The sequence below is a fragment of the Balaenoptera acutorostrata genome, chromosome 21 (assembly GCF_949987535.1).
Source record: "Balaenoptera acutorostrata chromosome 21, mBalAcu1.1, whole genome shotgun sequence".
Classification (NCBI taxonomy): Eukaryota; Metazoa; Chordata; class Mammalia; order Artiodactyla; family Balaenopteridae; genus Balaenoptera; species Balaenoptera acutorostrata.
Window position 1 is genome coordinate 6,979,694 of NC_080084.1, and position 15,240 is coordinate 6,994,933.

The 15,240-nt window shown below is 52.1% G+C and overlaps 2 protein-coding genes across 2 annotated transcripts in view; one reads left to right on the forward strand and one right to left on the reverse strand.

Moving 5' to 3' along the window:
- The window catches only part of ASH2L (ASH2 like, histone lysine methyltransferase complex subunit), a 52,815-nt gene extending 44,686 nt beyond the window's left edge, over window positions 1–8,129 (forward strand). Inside the window, exons 20-26 of the transcript XR_009006475.1 lie at window positions 2,482–2,797; window positions 3,915–4,133; window positions 4,642–4,705; window positions 5,041–6,231; window positions 6,319–6,400; window positions 6,563–6,703; window positions 7,626–8,129. The gene's annotated coding sequence lies outside the window, so the exon portion shown is untranslated. The remainder of the gene's footprint in view (window positions 1–2,481; window positions 2,798–3,914; window positions 4,134–4,641; window positions 4,706–5,040; window positions 6,232–6,318; window positions 6,401–6,562; window positions 6,704–7,625) is intronic.
- On the reverse strand, window positions 679–5,459 carry STAR (steroidogenic acute regulatory protein). The gene is made up of 7 exons (XM_007178384.3): window positions 5,396–5,459; window positions 4,313–4,426; window positions 3,893–4,020; window positions 2,604–2,762; window positions 2,300–2,484; window positions 1,322–1,415; window positions 679–792 (listed from the first exon to the last, which is right to left on the reverse strand). The coding sequence occupies exons 1-7, from the start codon at window positions 5,457–5,459 to the stop codon at window positions 679–681; spliced, it is 858 nt and encodes a 285-aa protein (XP_007178446.2).
- Window positions 8,130–15,240: the final 7,111 nt, after the last annotated feature.

Sequence of the window (15,240 nt, forward strand, 5' to 3'; positions counted from 1 at the left end):
GCTAGCATGGATTTTAAGAGTAGAATTTTAAAACAGGTACAGACTAAAGTTTTTGTGTTAGTTACGATTCTTTATTCTGACTACTGCTCATGGAAGAAGTAGGGGAATAAGTCTGATAATTAGTTTTGTATTTTTTCATTAAGATAACTTGAACTAGAGTTCCGGACGGTATCTGCTCTGGGAGTTGCTTGTTCTTTGGCGCAGTTCTCTGCCGTCTTGGTGGAGGAGCAGAGGGTTTCAGGAGGCCCTGTGTAAGACCTGCTGTGTCTGCACACGTGGCCCACAGGGAACGGCGCTCTCGAGCTCATCGAGCATGCGGCCCTAATCCTTGTATTTTGCACCCTCTGCACCCTGCGTTCGTTAACTGGTAGCATGTTAAAGATGTTTCTAGGTAGACAAGTAAGGACCCAGAAAAAAAAGTTTTACAAATATTTTGGGACTCCTAGGCTTCATTTTACAGCTAATCAGTGAATGAAGTTAAAAGAGCCTTGTCCCCACTTTCTTGGTACTAAAATGTTACCCATCTGAGTTCTAGTATCATATTGGAAATGCACCACCATCCCATCCCACTGTCCCTGGATGAAGATCTTTAACAGACTTGTAGGCTTCCAGCAGAGACCTCCTCGTGAGCCTGCAAGCGCGCTCAGCTGGGAGCCGTTGGCAGCAGCAGGCTGGTCTTCAACACCTGGCTTCAAGAGCGGGGCGGGACTCCAGGCGCTTGCGCAGGTGGTTGGCAAAATCCACCTGGGTCTGCGAGAGGACCTGGTTGATGATAGTCTTTGGCAGCCATCCCTAGAGTTGAAGTTAGAAGAATTTGGCCATCTTGTGGGTGACATTCCGCTCTAGACACTGCCATGCCCGATCACACACCTGGTGGGTTGCCTAGGCTTGGCCTTCTAGCTCTGTTGGTACGTGCCCCCGTTCAGTTGATCAGGGTCAGGGGCTGGAGGACTGCGTTACTGCCCTGCTGTCATGACCGTGTCAGAAGCGCTGGATTTGCTGTCCAGACAGATTTCAGCCCTGTCTTCCCAGCGGTGTGACCCTGAGCTAGCTACCATACCTTCTTGGGCCTAAGTTTCCTTCTTTCTAAAAATAACTACAGAATTGAAATTTGATATGAGAAGTAAGAGGGAACCAGTGCAGGCTTCTGAGATGGTGGAATAGCAGTTAGGCCATCACTCCAGTGTCCCCTCTGCAACGGTCCAGTTCCCTCAAAGTGGAGGCTCTTTCCAGGTGTGTGCGGGATGATGTGGGAGCCGTAAGAGCCTACTTTGCTCACCGCCGCCTGTCCCGAGCCGCCCCCCCGCCCCCCGCCCCTTACCTTGAGGTCGATGTTGAGCAGCCAGGTGAGTTTGGTCTTTGAGGGGCTTCCAGCCAGGGGATGGAGCACCATGCAGGTGGGGCCGTGCTCAGCTCTGCCGGGTGAAGACACGTCAGGTCAGGAGGACAAGGCTGAGTTCTCCAACACTGACTAGTCTTCCCAGATCTCATCAGAGAAGTGTCCTTTGCCAAGGGTGACACTTAACAGTTGGCACGGTTACCAGCTCATCAGAACAAATGCTGATTGGAGCTGGAGCTGGAGCCTGGAGGCCTCCTGCGGTGCCTTTTAGTCGCTGGATGACGGGGAGGTCAAGGAAGGGTCCAGGGTGGTGCTGGGGCCCCTGGGAGACTCAGGTAGCAACTGTTCTAAGTGGTATGGGTTCTGTTTTAATCAACATTACAGTGGGACCTAAGCATACCAGCTAAACCTCAGCCCTACTTCTTTTTTTTTTTTTTTTTTTAACATCTTTATTGGAGTATAATTGCCTTACATTGTTGTGTTAGTTTCTGCTGGATAACAAAGTGAATCAGCTATACGTATACTTATATCCCCATATCCCCTCCCTCTTGCGTCTCCCTCCCACCCTCCCTATCCCACCCCTCTAGGTGGTCACAGAGCACCGAGCTGATCTCCCCCTGCTATGCGGCTGCTTCCCACTAGCTATCTGTTTTACATTTGGTAGTGTGTATATGTCCATGCCACTCTCTCACTTCGTCCCATCAGCCCTACTTCTTGTTTTAGAAAATTACTAAGGTTCTTAAACTTGCTGGGAGGGTCAGGACAAACTGGTTATGTAAGTGTGGCCAGTCTTGTCTTCCTCCCGCTGCGATGGAAAATGAGACTTCCTCTGTGAAAGGAAGCTGAGGGTAGGAGCCAAGGATGGGTTTCTTAGAGCTGGGGATGCATCACGCACTTGGCAGGTGCATGTCCCCAGCCTGTGTTAGAAAAGGGAGCTTTTGAGGCTGCTGCCAGTGTTACCTGATGACGCCCTTCTGCTCGGGCATCTCCCCGTAGTGTGTGGCCATGCCAGCCAGCACACACATGGAGCCCCGGCGCTTGGTACAGCGCACACTCACGAAGTCTCGGGGCCCCACAAGGTTTCCTGCCGCCTCTGCGGCCAACTCGTGAGTGATGACTGTGTCTTTTCCAATCTTCTGCAGGACCTGCCAGGCCACAGAGAACCAGAGTCACTACTCAGCCAGGGTGGGGGGGGCCGAGGCACACCGCAGCTCACAGCCCCCTCCCGACTGCTGTGGCCATCCTTCCGCCTGGGCCTCCCCACCTTGATCTCCTTGACATTCGGGTTCCACTCGCCCATGGCCTCCATGTGCTCCACGAGCTCTTCGTAAAGCCTCTCCATGGGCTGGTCCACTACCACCTCCAGCCGGAACACCTTGCCCACGTCTGGGATCACTTTACTCAACACTTCGTCCCCATTCGCCTATCGGCAGGGAAGAGAGGAGCCCCAAGGGAAAGGTTAGAAAAAAATATTCCCGGCCGAGGACACGTAGACAGTGCCAGGCAAGGCAGGAGGGGAACAGCCAGGGGAACTCTAGGCTAAGCCTGAGTAAGCCTGGAACCATCTCTGATTAAGGTAAAGGAGGTCATCTTTCCTGCCGCCTGCCTCGTATGTCTGCTGAGGACTGGGGAGGTAACCTGCCTGTTCCCTGGACCCTTTTTTCTTGGGTGTAAATGTTGATGGGTGTGGGTAAGCGCCACCTGAGAAGGCCCTTACTTGACTTCAGAAGCTCAAAGATCCTGAGAGAGACGCACCTGGGAGCAGGGAATGTGGTTTACAACCAGCTAATTTCCCACACAGGTTTTTTTAAAAGTCCAATCCCTCATTTTACACCAGAGGGATGTAGGGCCAGAGAAGGTCAGTGAGATGCCCCAGGACCCTTAGCTAAGAGCATTGCTGGGCCTAGATCCCAGATTTCCCAACTCGCCAACTTGTAGTCTCTTAACTCTGAGAACTTGGAGAAGGAAAGATCTCACCTGAACTTTGGCCAATGGGCAGCATGTGAGCTTTTGGTGAAGATAAAGCCACCAAAGTCTCGGTAGAGCCGTTGGCCTTTAACACACGCCTTGTTCCCAGCTCCCAGTGAAGGGGCAGTGGTCAGGAGCAGAGCACCCCAGAGGGCCTTGGGCCGCCTGTATCCCAGTGCAGCCCTGTTGCGAGTGAGCCCAGGTCACCCCTGCGAGGTCAGCCATAAGGCGGGCTAACAGCACAGGCACTGCGCTTCAGCACTGGAACTTCTGACCCAGGGGGATGAGGCCTCTGCCGCCCCTGGAGTCCCCGTTTTGCATGGTCTGAATGGGTGTACAGTGCATTTGGAGGGGAGCTAAGGATGCAGGAACAACATTTCTCAAACGTGAGTCTCCAGGACATCTTTGTTGGAGGAAAGGGGTATCTGGGGATATATTCTTGGGAAAGGAGAATTCTCAAAACTGCTTGCTGCCCAGTGACTGTTGCACAAGGCCGGACTTCTGAGAGGAGTAGAGACCCCAGCTGGCCTTGAGCATGGCCCGCAAAGAGCGAGGAGCTGTGGGTTCCTCCGCACCCACCCTTACCTGCTGGCTCTCCTTCTTCCAGCCCTCCTGGTCACTGAGGATGCCCAGGGCCCTCTGCATGGCCTCCTCTCCCTGCTGGATATAGGCCAGTTCATGGTCGCTGTAGAGCGTGTCTTCCAGCTGAGAACCTGGACACAAAGCCACGGAGAGGCTGAGCTTCCTAGCCTCCCACGAGCTTTCACCCCTTTCATCTCTGAAGAGCCCAGACCAAAGCCATATGGTCCAGCCTGCAGGTTAAGAGGTTAAGTTAGACACGGGGGACAGGGAGGGGGTCTAGCCATGAACAACGCCATTCCCATCAAAGTGAGTGAGGACGGCTGGGGGGTGCGGGGGGAGGGACCAGAGCCACATGCACATCGTTTGCCCCACCCCCCCGGAGCTCCCCGCCGCTGGTAGAAGCCCAGAAGCCTCAGCACTTACCGAGCAGGGAGCCGCGACGCCGAACCTGGTTAATCCAGGCAGCTGGGGTCGGGCCCCCCGGGGCCCTCCGGTTCAGCTCCTGGCCGATGGCCAGCACAGCCTGGTGCCTCAGCCCTGCAGGGAAGGGAGGGAAACTGTCGCTTAGGAGCAGAAAAGCCCCTTAGAGAATGTTCCACCCCTTCATCTCATCACAGAGGAGGAAGCTGGCCTGGGGCAGAAAGTGACTTGATCAGGAATACCTCCAGGGCCCAGAAACCAGCCTGCCTTCTGGGCTGGCCGGGCCTGGAGGCAGGGGCCACACTCAAGCTTGCTGGTTTCCTTCTTGAAAGGGAGAGAAGCTTTGAACAACCTATCCTGCTACAGAAGGGGAATTACAGCCACCCGTCCCCTGAGGTCTGTGTGGCTTCTGCGTGAGTAACTGCTCCGTGTGCCCGGGGGTTCCCGCTGATCTAGAGAGAACAGCCCCTCGCCGGGTACAGGTCTTCCAAGTGCGGCTTCCATCTAAACAGTGGCCACTTGAACCCAGTGTAATTAGAAAGGCTTTGCTTAGGTTTGTCTGTGGTCCCTTCAGCAACAGCAGGGGGTTGACTCCAGTGACCCTGGTTTCTGCCTCCTGACTGATGACAACGAGACTCCCCACCTCACCCACCTTCCCTCTCTGTGTGCTCCTCGGCTGTCTTACTCCCCTTTCTTGTCCTTCTTCCCATCTCCCGCCTGCCCTGCCTCAGGCTTGCCAACACAGCTTCCCAGAGTCACTGCGGCTCGGACTTCCCTGGCACCCTTGGTACCCATCCCAGAGAAAGGCAGAGTCAGGAAGAAGCCAAGGCAGCTCGGAGCCCTGGAGGGGAGGCTGGGGATGACAGAGTCTGGAAGGCACCCAGGAACCTTCGCATCCAGCTCCGTTCTTCAGCGCGGGGGACGCTGAGGTATGGGGTAGGGGGAAAGGCTTGCACAGGCTCCCCCAGTGAGCGGCACCCCTGGGACTTGAGTGGCCTGTCCCCCCCCCCCCCAGGCCCACACTTTCCCCACTAGACGTTGCCTGCGGGCTCCTGGTCACCTGGACAGGGGGGCCCAGGAGCTCACCCTTCATGTTGCGCATGTGTCTGTAGGAGCTCCCGGCGCACAGCTTGAACGTGGCGAGGAGCATGGTTCCCTGGCGGTGGGGGCAGGCGTGGAGGCTGGCGGTGGTGCTTCTGGACTCTGCTCCTCTCCTCCTGGGCCTGTCAGGGTTGGCCTCTGGGTCCTGCAGCCGCGGCCGGACCGTGCGTCCTGCGCCTTAAATGCCTCCAGCCGAAGGCTGTGTTTCATCATCAGGAGATAAAAAAGCCATCACTCATAGTGTAAAGGAAGGCACCAAGGATAGAGGGATTGCCTCACAAGGAGCCTTTGGCCATTTGCAGGGAGTGCGGGCGGGGGTGGGGAAAGGGCTTGGGAGGCTGCTGCCTGACGGGGTGGATGGAGGGGAGAGAAAAAAAAGCAGCAGAGGTCAAGGCAATTTAGAAAAAAGTATGCACATGTGACAGTGGTTCTCAAGCAGCAAGCTGTTTAAAATGCAGCTTTGTAGCCCTCATGCTCAGAAATTCCAGATTTAACAAGTCTAGAATTGAGGCTCTGAAACCTGTATTTAAAAAAAAATTCCCAGGTGATTGCCATGAAGGTATTCTGTGAACTGTACACTAGGCTTTGAGAAGCTCTGCCCTGGGAGAGCACCCAGGGCTTCTGATAGGGGACAGGCAGGCAGAGCTGGCAGAGGCCACCCAGCCCCAGGGTGAGGGGCCTGAAGTCTCGGGAGGAACGGCGCTCCCACCCGGTTCTACAAGAATCAAGTCATCACCCCTGCTGTCGCTGACCTACAGTACACCCTGGAAGGAATTCAGGAAGACAATTAGGATGAGGCACGCTGTGCTCTGGGGAAACAGGTAAAGTAAGCCTTTAGACAGTTATCAATATTATAATATTTTAGAAATTTTTTATGAATCTGGATTCTTACATCTTCTCATACTTAGAAAAGCACTAAAATCATGAACGGAGAAACTCGTCGCTTGTGACCAGGAGCAACCTTCTACCAAAATGTGTGCTTGAGTGCAGGTACCCTTCACCTAAATCACACGTAAGCCAGCGTCCCCCTTACCTCTCCCTCTTTAGAGCAGTTCCTCAGAGCTATCTGAGAGGCTGTTTCCCAGGCTATAGTCCTCAGTAAGTCCCCAAATAAAACTGAAACTCACAGCTCTCTTGTATGTTTTTTTTCAGTCGACAGTTTTGCTGACCATGAAGGAGCACAGAGCTAATAACTTCTCTCCTCCGTCTGAACACTATGAAGATTCAGGACCTTGGTAGCAGCAAGGGCCTTTTATTCCCATCCACCTCCTCAGCGAGTGCAGACAAATTTGGGTGAGTTTCTCCTGGTTCTCAGATCTCCCAATTATTGGTTGATAATCCTGAGTTTTATTTGGTGGTGTATAACAGGTACCTGACGCCCAGTTGAAAGATACTCGGGGAGTGCCCCCCGCCCAGTTCTGCCTCCAGAAAGACACTGAATGGTCTGGACCGAGCGACTAGGTGTGAGGCTGGCCAAATGTCTTTCCTCAATTAGGCCAACTAAGGGGTGTCAGAAAGCCAACCTCTGACTAACACCCCAGCCAGATTGATGTAAAATACATACGGAACTTATCTTACAAGTACTTACTTAATTGGGAACTAACCACTGAACTGCGTAAGAAATTAAAGAATTCTAGTGGAAACCCTGATGGCTTAATAAAACTGTTAAAGGATCAAGATCAAGGATTAGTTACAGGGCTTCCCTGGTGGCGCAGTGGTTAAGAATCCGCCTGCCAATTCAGGGGACATGGGTTTGAGCCCTGGTCCGGGAAGATCCCACATGCCGCGGAGTAACTAAGCCCGTGTGCCACAACTGCTGAGCCTGCGTGTCACAACCACTGAAGCCCGCATGCCTAGAGCCCGTGCTCCGCAACAAGAGAAGCCACTGCAATGAGAAGCCTGCACACCACAGAAGAGTAGCCCTCACTCGCCGCAACGAGAGAAAGCCCGTGCACAGCAACGAAGACCCAACGCCGCCAAAAATAAATAAATAAATAAATTTTTTTAAAAAAAAGATTGGTTATATATGACTGATAACTGATGAGTATGGTTATAATTTTTATGACTTTTTGTCAGAAGTATTACTGGCTTTTAATCTTTGTTTTCTAGATATAAGGAAACCTTAAGCTAATTATGACTTATAGCAACTTGGTAAATTAGACCTTTGTAAGCAGAACTGAAACATTTATCTTTTCTTTCTACTTGATCCCTCCAGAAAATGGAAACTTTCAGGTTCCCAGTAGCCTTATCAGGTGAATAAGGAAGGTCAACTCCTGGCAGGTGCAAGAATGTCAAGGTATTTTGGAGACCTTGAGAAGAGAGGAATTCGCCCAAATCTATAGTTATTGTGGCGGAATCTAATGGCAAGCCCTTGGCATGGCTTTCCTGGCTCAACTTGAGAGGCCTTTTAAAAGTTCAGTCTGAAATTCCTTATGAAAAGTTCCAGGAAAAACAATTTAAAAGAGCCTATATAATCAATTACACTTATGTAAATAATCAGGCCAAGTTTATTTTGCAAACAAATTAGCCTTAATTGGGCTATATGTGGTAGAAATGAAGGTGATTTTAGAGAAAAAAAAAGTTCTAGTGGATATTAAGTTCTAATGTTGTCAACTGTCTTCCAAGTTTGTACTTACTGCCCAAGGCTCACTTCTTTTATTGGCTCCTTGTTATATTATTGTGAAGTTTAATTGAATTATTAAAAGGACATTGTAAGTTTGTTTCTGAAGCTTATCACAGTAATCCTTGGATGAAGATCAGATGCCCCATGCCCTGTAACAAGATTACATATACTAGAAAATATATCATTTAAAGGACTTTTCTCCAACCTATATAGAAGGACCCTCCAATGAAAATAATGACAACTAGGTGACTTGATTAACCTAATAAATTGTTCTACATAAGATCAATGATTGTAATAGTGTAACCCTAGATATGGGAAGAAGCAGTAAGAGGGAAACTATTCCTGTAGTTTCCAGTAAGAGGGAAACTATACCAGACTAGTAAGACTGTTATGGGCCCAGTTCAGTAACAGCACATTGAGTGACCTATATCAACGAAATCCTCACCAGACCAAAGAATGAGCCTTCCTAGCGCCATGGGACAAATTGGTCATGAAATGCCTCCTAAACCTTGGTCAAAACTATGACCAAGGGGAGGGTACTGCCAACCAAGGAATGTTGCCCACCATCCAGTTCTACAGCCCCTGCAGTCGCTGGCCTATAGTTACCCCTAAAAGGACTTAAGGGCGAAGATCAGGATGAGGCACTCCGTGCTCTGGGAAAACTGGCAGAACTGGCCCTCAGATAGTTAGAGATTTTCAGGAGACAGTTTTTGTGAACCCGGACTCTTGCATCTTCCCTTACTTAGAAAAGCACTAAAATCATTAAAGGAGATACCTGCTTCTCATGACTAGCAGCACCCTTCTCTGAGACACGTGCTTGGTCGCACGTACCCTCTTCACCTAACTCACGTATACTTCAGAGCAGTTCCTCAGAGCTGGGAGGCTGGCGCCTGGACCACAGTCCTCGGTAAGTCTCCAAACAAAACTGAAAAGTCACAGCTCTCACGTTGTGCGTTTCAACTGACGGTGGAAATGAGCTGTTCAGGGTCACACAGCTGGTCAGCGGCAGGTCTGGGACAACCACCTTCAGTCCATCTTTACACGGCTCCTCCTGCAGCCCCCCGACACTTCGTGTGTTCAGCTGTTCAATTATTGATACATCCATTTCTATCAACAGCCTTTACCAAAGCCCTGTTTAGGGTCAGTTCCCTTCTCAGGGGTTAGTTCTGGAGCAAGGATGACACCTTAGGGCTGAGTCCTGTCAGCTCACAGAGCGGAGCGGGGAACTGGCCAGAGACACAAAGAGAGGGGGCCTGGGCCTGGCCATGCCCCACGCCCTTCCTCATGCTTTCCCAGGTAACCTAGGCTGGCCGGGCATGAGCTGAAAGGTTCAAAAGACAGGGTATTGGGGTGCCCAGCCCAGTCTTTCCACTTTGGGGGGCCCTGTGGTCTGAACGGGGACTTGTGAGAGGCCCAGTCTCTCCTCTGCAGTTCCCACGCTCTGGTCCAGGCCCAGTGAGGGGGATCTCATTCCAGTCTGCATGCTGGTCTCCAATGACATCTTTTCCTCTTAAGGTTGACCTTGAGGTTGCTTCTGAGCCAGATTCACCTGGCAAGAAGGTCGGGGGTCGAGAGAATCACACTGAATTTGGCCCTGGTCCTGGGCCTGCCCCGCAGGTGAGACAGTTCCGTGTCCTGTCACCATGGCACAGAGATGGAGGGAAGGCCCCCCCCACCAGCTCTTGCTGTCCCCCTCACTCTAGAAAGGCCGAAACAGACAGGACCTGCCTGGAGCCAGGCCGGGTGCCTGGTGTCCATAGGGAACAGGTGAGTCCCACACGCCCCCTTCAGGCCGTGCTGGCACAGTGAGATGCGGCCAGCGACCCGGAGAAACGCCTGTCCCAGGCTCCGCTCCGAGCAGTGGCTGCCTGGCGGCCCCGGCCCGCCCGCCAGGGCCCCCGCGCCCGCCGCCCGCTTGAGCTGTGAAGGCCACCCAGCCTTCTGGAACTGGCTTGTCCCTTACTGTGGGTCCCCCTAGAGGGGCTGTCTTGGTTCTGATTTGTGTCATGGCGTGTGCGTGCTCGCTGTCCCTTCTGTGGGGCTGGTCCCCCTGCCCTCCCGGCGCTCAGCTCGCGGCGGGGCGGGCGGTGGCACAGGGCAGGCTCCTGCTCCTTCTCTACAGGGAGCAGCTGGGGAGCTGACTCTTAGGAAGCCTGCTGTGGGCTTTGTTTCCAGCCCTCTCAGAGTCACAGGGAGGCTGGCACCCGAGGGAGAGCCTTGGCCTCTTGTTTGTCTCCAGCCTGAGCCAGCGGCGTGGAAAGAGGTCGGAGGGCCCGGGGGGAAGGCAGCAGGCCAGCCGCCCCAGGCTTCTCCTCCGTCCTGGCCCACGTGCGCCCTCGTGCGCACGTGCCTCTCGGTGGGGGAGGAGAGGGGTTACCATGGGACAGGCCACACAGATAACGTTCAAGGCCCTGCCATTGCTGTCCTGGGGAGAATTATGGCCGTTGTGACGGGGAGGAGGTGGTATGGGGAGACTGCAGGATCGGGGCACAGGCTGCTGCTGATGTCAGAGCCTGCCATTGACTCTGGGACGGGTGTGGGGTGCTGGTGACCTCCTCCTGGGCCAAGGTTCTCTTCCTCAGCCTTTCCAGGCTGAGCGCCTTGTTAACTCTCACAGTCCCTCTGAGCAGGAGGGTAGGCAAAGAGGTCTGGGAATTCCCTCTGGTTCTGGAAGTCCTCTGTGTCTGGCTTTGCTTTTGGATGAGGGCAGAGCCCCCAAGGGTGGAGACCAGAGGGCACCGCAGGCCGGGAGGGAAGAGATGCGGCCCAGGCTGTGCAGAGTGCTGGAAGGCCCAGGGCCGGGGAGGGAGGACCCCACTCATTCACTCAGCAGTCCTTTGCTGCGTGTCCACTGTGTAGCTCCGCAGTTACAGGGGAAGATGAACCAGGTGACCCCCTGTGGGGAGCTGGAGGGCGGATGAGGAGGGAGCACCTAACGACACAGGAGGAGGAAGGGGGTGCTTCTGGGGGGAAGTCAGATTAGGAAGGAGTCAGCCAGGTGGGAGAGGGGCTGGGGGGCAGGTGCTCCAGGTAGAGCACGGAGCGGGCGGGGGTGGGGGCGGAAATCTGAGGGGTGCTCACCTGTGGAGTGTTTGTAGGGCGAGGAGGGAAATTGAGGCTGGAGAGAGAGACAGAGGTCAGAGCCAGCGGGTGGGCATGGGAAGATTCCTCCGCAGGTTCCCGGGAAGCAGAGGCGGCGAGTTGAGGAGGGGACCTTGAGCTGGTGTGGCCCGGCCCCGAGGAGGTGAGTACTGGGCATCGCCAGCGGCCTTCGACCTTGGGCGTGCGGGGAAGCTGTGGACTGGAGGGCAGAAAGCACAGAGGTCGAGTTCAGACGGACTTCCCATCCCACTCCCACCACTTACTTTATGATTGGGAGCCCCTCACTTCAGTTTGAACTTCCTCATCTATAAAACAGCGGTATGTTTTCTTTTTCCTTTTCTTTTTCTTTGTGTAATCCTCTCAGGGTGGTTATAAGGCTTGAATCAGGTAACAATACATCAAGAGCCCCCAGGACCAAGCCCTAACTTCTCAGCCAGTGTCTGGGCCCTCCCGACTGCCCCCAGCCGCCCTTCTTGTCTTGCCCAGCTCAGCGCGCTCCCGAGGTGCCCTCCACGTTCGGGGCAGCTCACAGCGTTACCCCCTGAAAGGCTTCCCTTTGGGCACCCTGTCCCCCTACTCTTTAGTTAGAATTCAATACCTTTGGGCCCCCCGGCAGACATTTATCACAGTATCAATAAGACTGTTACCATTCCCCACACACACCTTTTTAAAAAGACTGTTTTAAGAGCTGTTTTAGATTCACAGAGAAACTGAGAGGAAGGAACAGAGATTTCCCGTAGACCCTCTGCCCCCGCACCTGTAGATCCCCCCTCTTTCCGTGTCTGTGAGTTCCGTCCGTAAGGACCTGTAAATGCCATGAGGACTTGGATCCTTTCCAAATTCTTGATTCCCCAGCACTTAGCACAGTGCTGGATAATTAATAGATACTGAATAAATGTTTAGTAAGTGATTGGGAAGCATGGAGCCTGGCACTTTGTAGATTATCAATAAGTATTGATTTTCTTCCAGCTCTTCCATCCTGCTTATAGGGTACATGCTTATTTAATATCTAAAGAGTGGAGTGTTTTCCCCCAAAGGGGCCATTGTGAGAGGGCAGCAGAAAGTTAAGGCAAGTTTAACTCATTGGGCTTGAGGTCATTATGGATTACCTCCCTTCAGAGAATATATATTTTTTGAATAAATTTATTTTTATTTACTTATTTTTGGCTGCGTTGGGTCTTTGTTGCTGTGCACGGGCTTTCCCTAGTTGCGGCGAGCAGGGGCTACTCTTCGTTGCGGTGCGCGGGCTTCTCATTGCGGTGGCTTCTCTTGTTGCAGAGCACGGGCTCCAGTAGTTGTGGCACGTGAGCTCTAGAGCGCAGGCCCAGTAGCTGTGGCGCACGGGCTTAGCTGCTCCGCGGCATGTGGGATCTTCCCGGACCAGGGCTCGAACCCATGTCGCCTGCATTGGCAGGCGGATTCTTAACCACTGCGCCACCAGGGAAGCCCAGAGAACATTTTATGTAATCCAGCACTTAATTCCTCAATTTGAGTTGGTTGCCGTTATGTTATCACTCTTTATTATTATTATTTTTTGGCTGCACCACGTGGCATGCAGAACTTCCCCATCTAGGGATCGAACCCACGTCCCCTGCATTGGAAGCATGGAGTCTTAACCACTGAACCGCCAGGGAAGCCCTGTTATCATTCTTATTTGTACAGAGGAGACTAAGTGTAAGCTCAGTGAGGGGATGGAAGGCATCCCATGAGTCTGGGGGGACTCAGCAGATGATAATGGCTGGAGTGGAGTGCTCCTGAGCCAGGGGTGGCTCTAAGCTCTTCACACATGTTCACTCACTCCTTACCACCACCCAAAGAGCTGGTGCTATTAGATCCCCATTTTACAGACAAGGAGCTGAGAGGTGCCGCTGGACCAAGCTCTGAAGTGAAGAAACCAGGACGCACAGCCTGTGCTCTTCACCTTTTTTTTTTTTTAATTGAAGTACAGTTGATTTACAGTGTTGTGTTAGTTGCTGCTGTACAGCAAAATGACTCAGTTATACATACATATATATATCCTTTTTCATATTCTTTTCCATTATGGTTTATCACAGGATATTGAATATAGTTCTCTGTGCTCTACAGTAGGACCTTGTTGTTTATCCATCCTCTGTATAATAGTTTGCATCTGCTAATCCCAAACTCCCACTCCATCCCTCTTCCCACCCGCCTCCCCCTTGGCATCCACAAGTCTGTTCTCTATGTCTGTGAGTCTGTTTCTGTTGCGTAGATAAGTTCATTTGTGTCATCTTTTAGATTCCACATATAAGTGATATATGGTATTTGTCTTTCTCTGTCTGCCTTACTTCACTTAGCATGATAATCTTTAGGTCCATCCATGTAGCTGCAAATGGCATTATTTCATTCTTTTTTATGCCTGTGTGCTCTTCACGTTTTAAAATCTCCTGCTTCTCTCTGAAAAGCGGGGCCCATGTTTGCCTCTCATACCTGACAAGTCTCGGGGTGATGCTCGGCACGCTTATCGGTCCCCTTACACTGGTTCCCTTGTTCTTGTCCGCCTGCTTCCAGCAGGTGAGAGCCAGGGACGTTGGCAGGGGCCACAGTTAAAGCTGTCTGTCTTCCGTAATAGCCTAAACCAGAAGAGCAAACTGAAGGCAGGTGGGCTGAGTTTAACTTTCCAGATATTATATTTGACCTGCACACTATCTTTAGAAAATTTTGAATTAGTTGCCAACACAAACTGTAGGGACAGAAAACAGATCAGTGGTTGCCAGGGGCTGGGGAAGGAGGGAGAAGTTAAATTCACAGGGGCAGGAGTGATGGTGATATAACTATATGCAGTTGTTAAAACTCACAGAATTGTACACTAAAAAGAGTGAATTTTACTGTATGCAAACTTATTCGTCAATAAAACTGGGTCTTAGGGATGAATTCCCAGGCAATCTGGGTTTCTGACCTTGGATACGGCCAGCACTGGGCCCTCTCTCTTCCTTGCGGTTCTAGCTGCTGGCCGGCTGGTGCTCTGACACTGCTCAATGCTCTGCGTTTCCCGAGCAGCAGCGTTTGAGACCATGTTCTACCCCTGGGTCCTGCAGCAACTGCTGCTGAATGTCTGAAGTTAGGGGGGAAAAAAAAATTTTTTTTTTTTTAAAGGAGAATAGGTACAAAATAGGAGGTTGAGAAGGGGGAAAAACAGAGGCAAAGCGGTGAAGTGAGACATGAGAAAAGAAGAGGACTTGATTTTATTTTCTGCTCCCATGTAGCCCTGGCAGAGCCGGAGGAGTACACAGGTAGGGGAGTGCTCACCAGGGTGGACAGCCCCAGAGCTTTGGGACAGGTGGGTACATGCCATTTTCTAGGGTGGATTTCCTAATTCTTTCAGGCTAGGAGGTCTTGGGTCACTTAGCTATATACAAAACCTGTGTCACTGGCAAAAGCAAGCACCCATGAAGCAGTCTCTTGCTCTTTATCCCCAAAGGGGTAATATGCAAGGTGGAGGTGGGGCACTGCAGTTGGGAGGGACACGGACTGAAGAGTATCTGTTGCCTCCAGCAACCCTGACAAGTCCTCCCCCACCCCCAGCCCCGTTTCCCTGGGATGCTCTTCCAGACGTTGGCACACCAGTCATCTCCAGACTCTTCATGCCTGGGGGGCTGTGGTCTCCAGTGAGGGCAGTAAGAGAACATCTCCACATTCAGTGTAAGGATCTCTGCTAATCACTCCACTCCGGGATGCTCGGTGGGTCCTGCCGTCCTCATCCTTTGAGGCCTTACTGGCCTCTGAAGCATCTTATCTGACCAGCCTGAATTCACTGCATTCCCCATCCATCCATCTGTCCATCAACCCGTCCTTCAACCCCAGAAATATGTACTGAGACTTGATATATGCCCGGTATCATCCTAGATGTGGGACTACAGGAGTGAACATGACAAAAATCCTGTCCTTAAGGGTTTACATTCTAGTGGGGGAGTGGAGCAGACAGTAAAGTGAAACTTATGTTGGACTGCGATACTTGCTCTGGTGAAAAGCAAAGCTGCCAAGGATATAGGTGGGGGAGGGGGGAGGTGTGCTATTTAAAACACGTAGTGAGGGAAGGATTCTTGCAGTTATCTGGGACAAGTATGTCCTAAGCAGAGAGAACAGG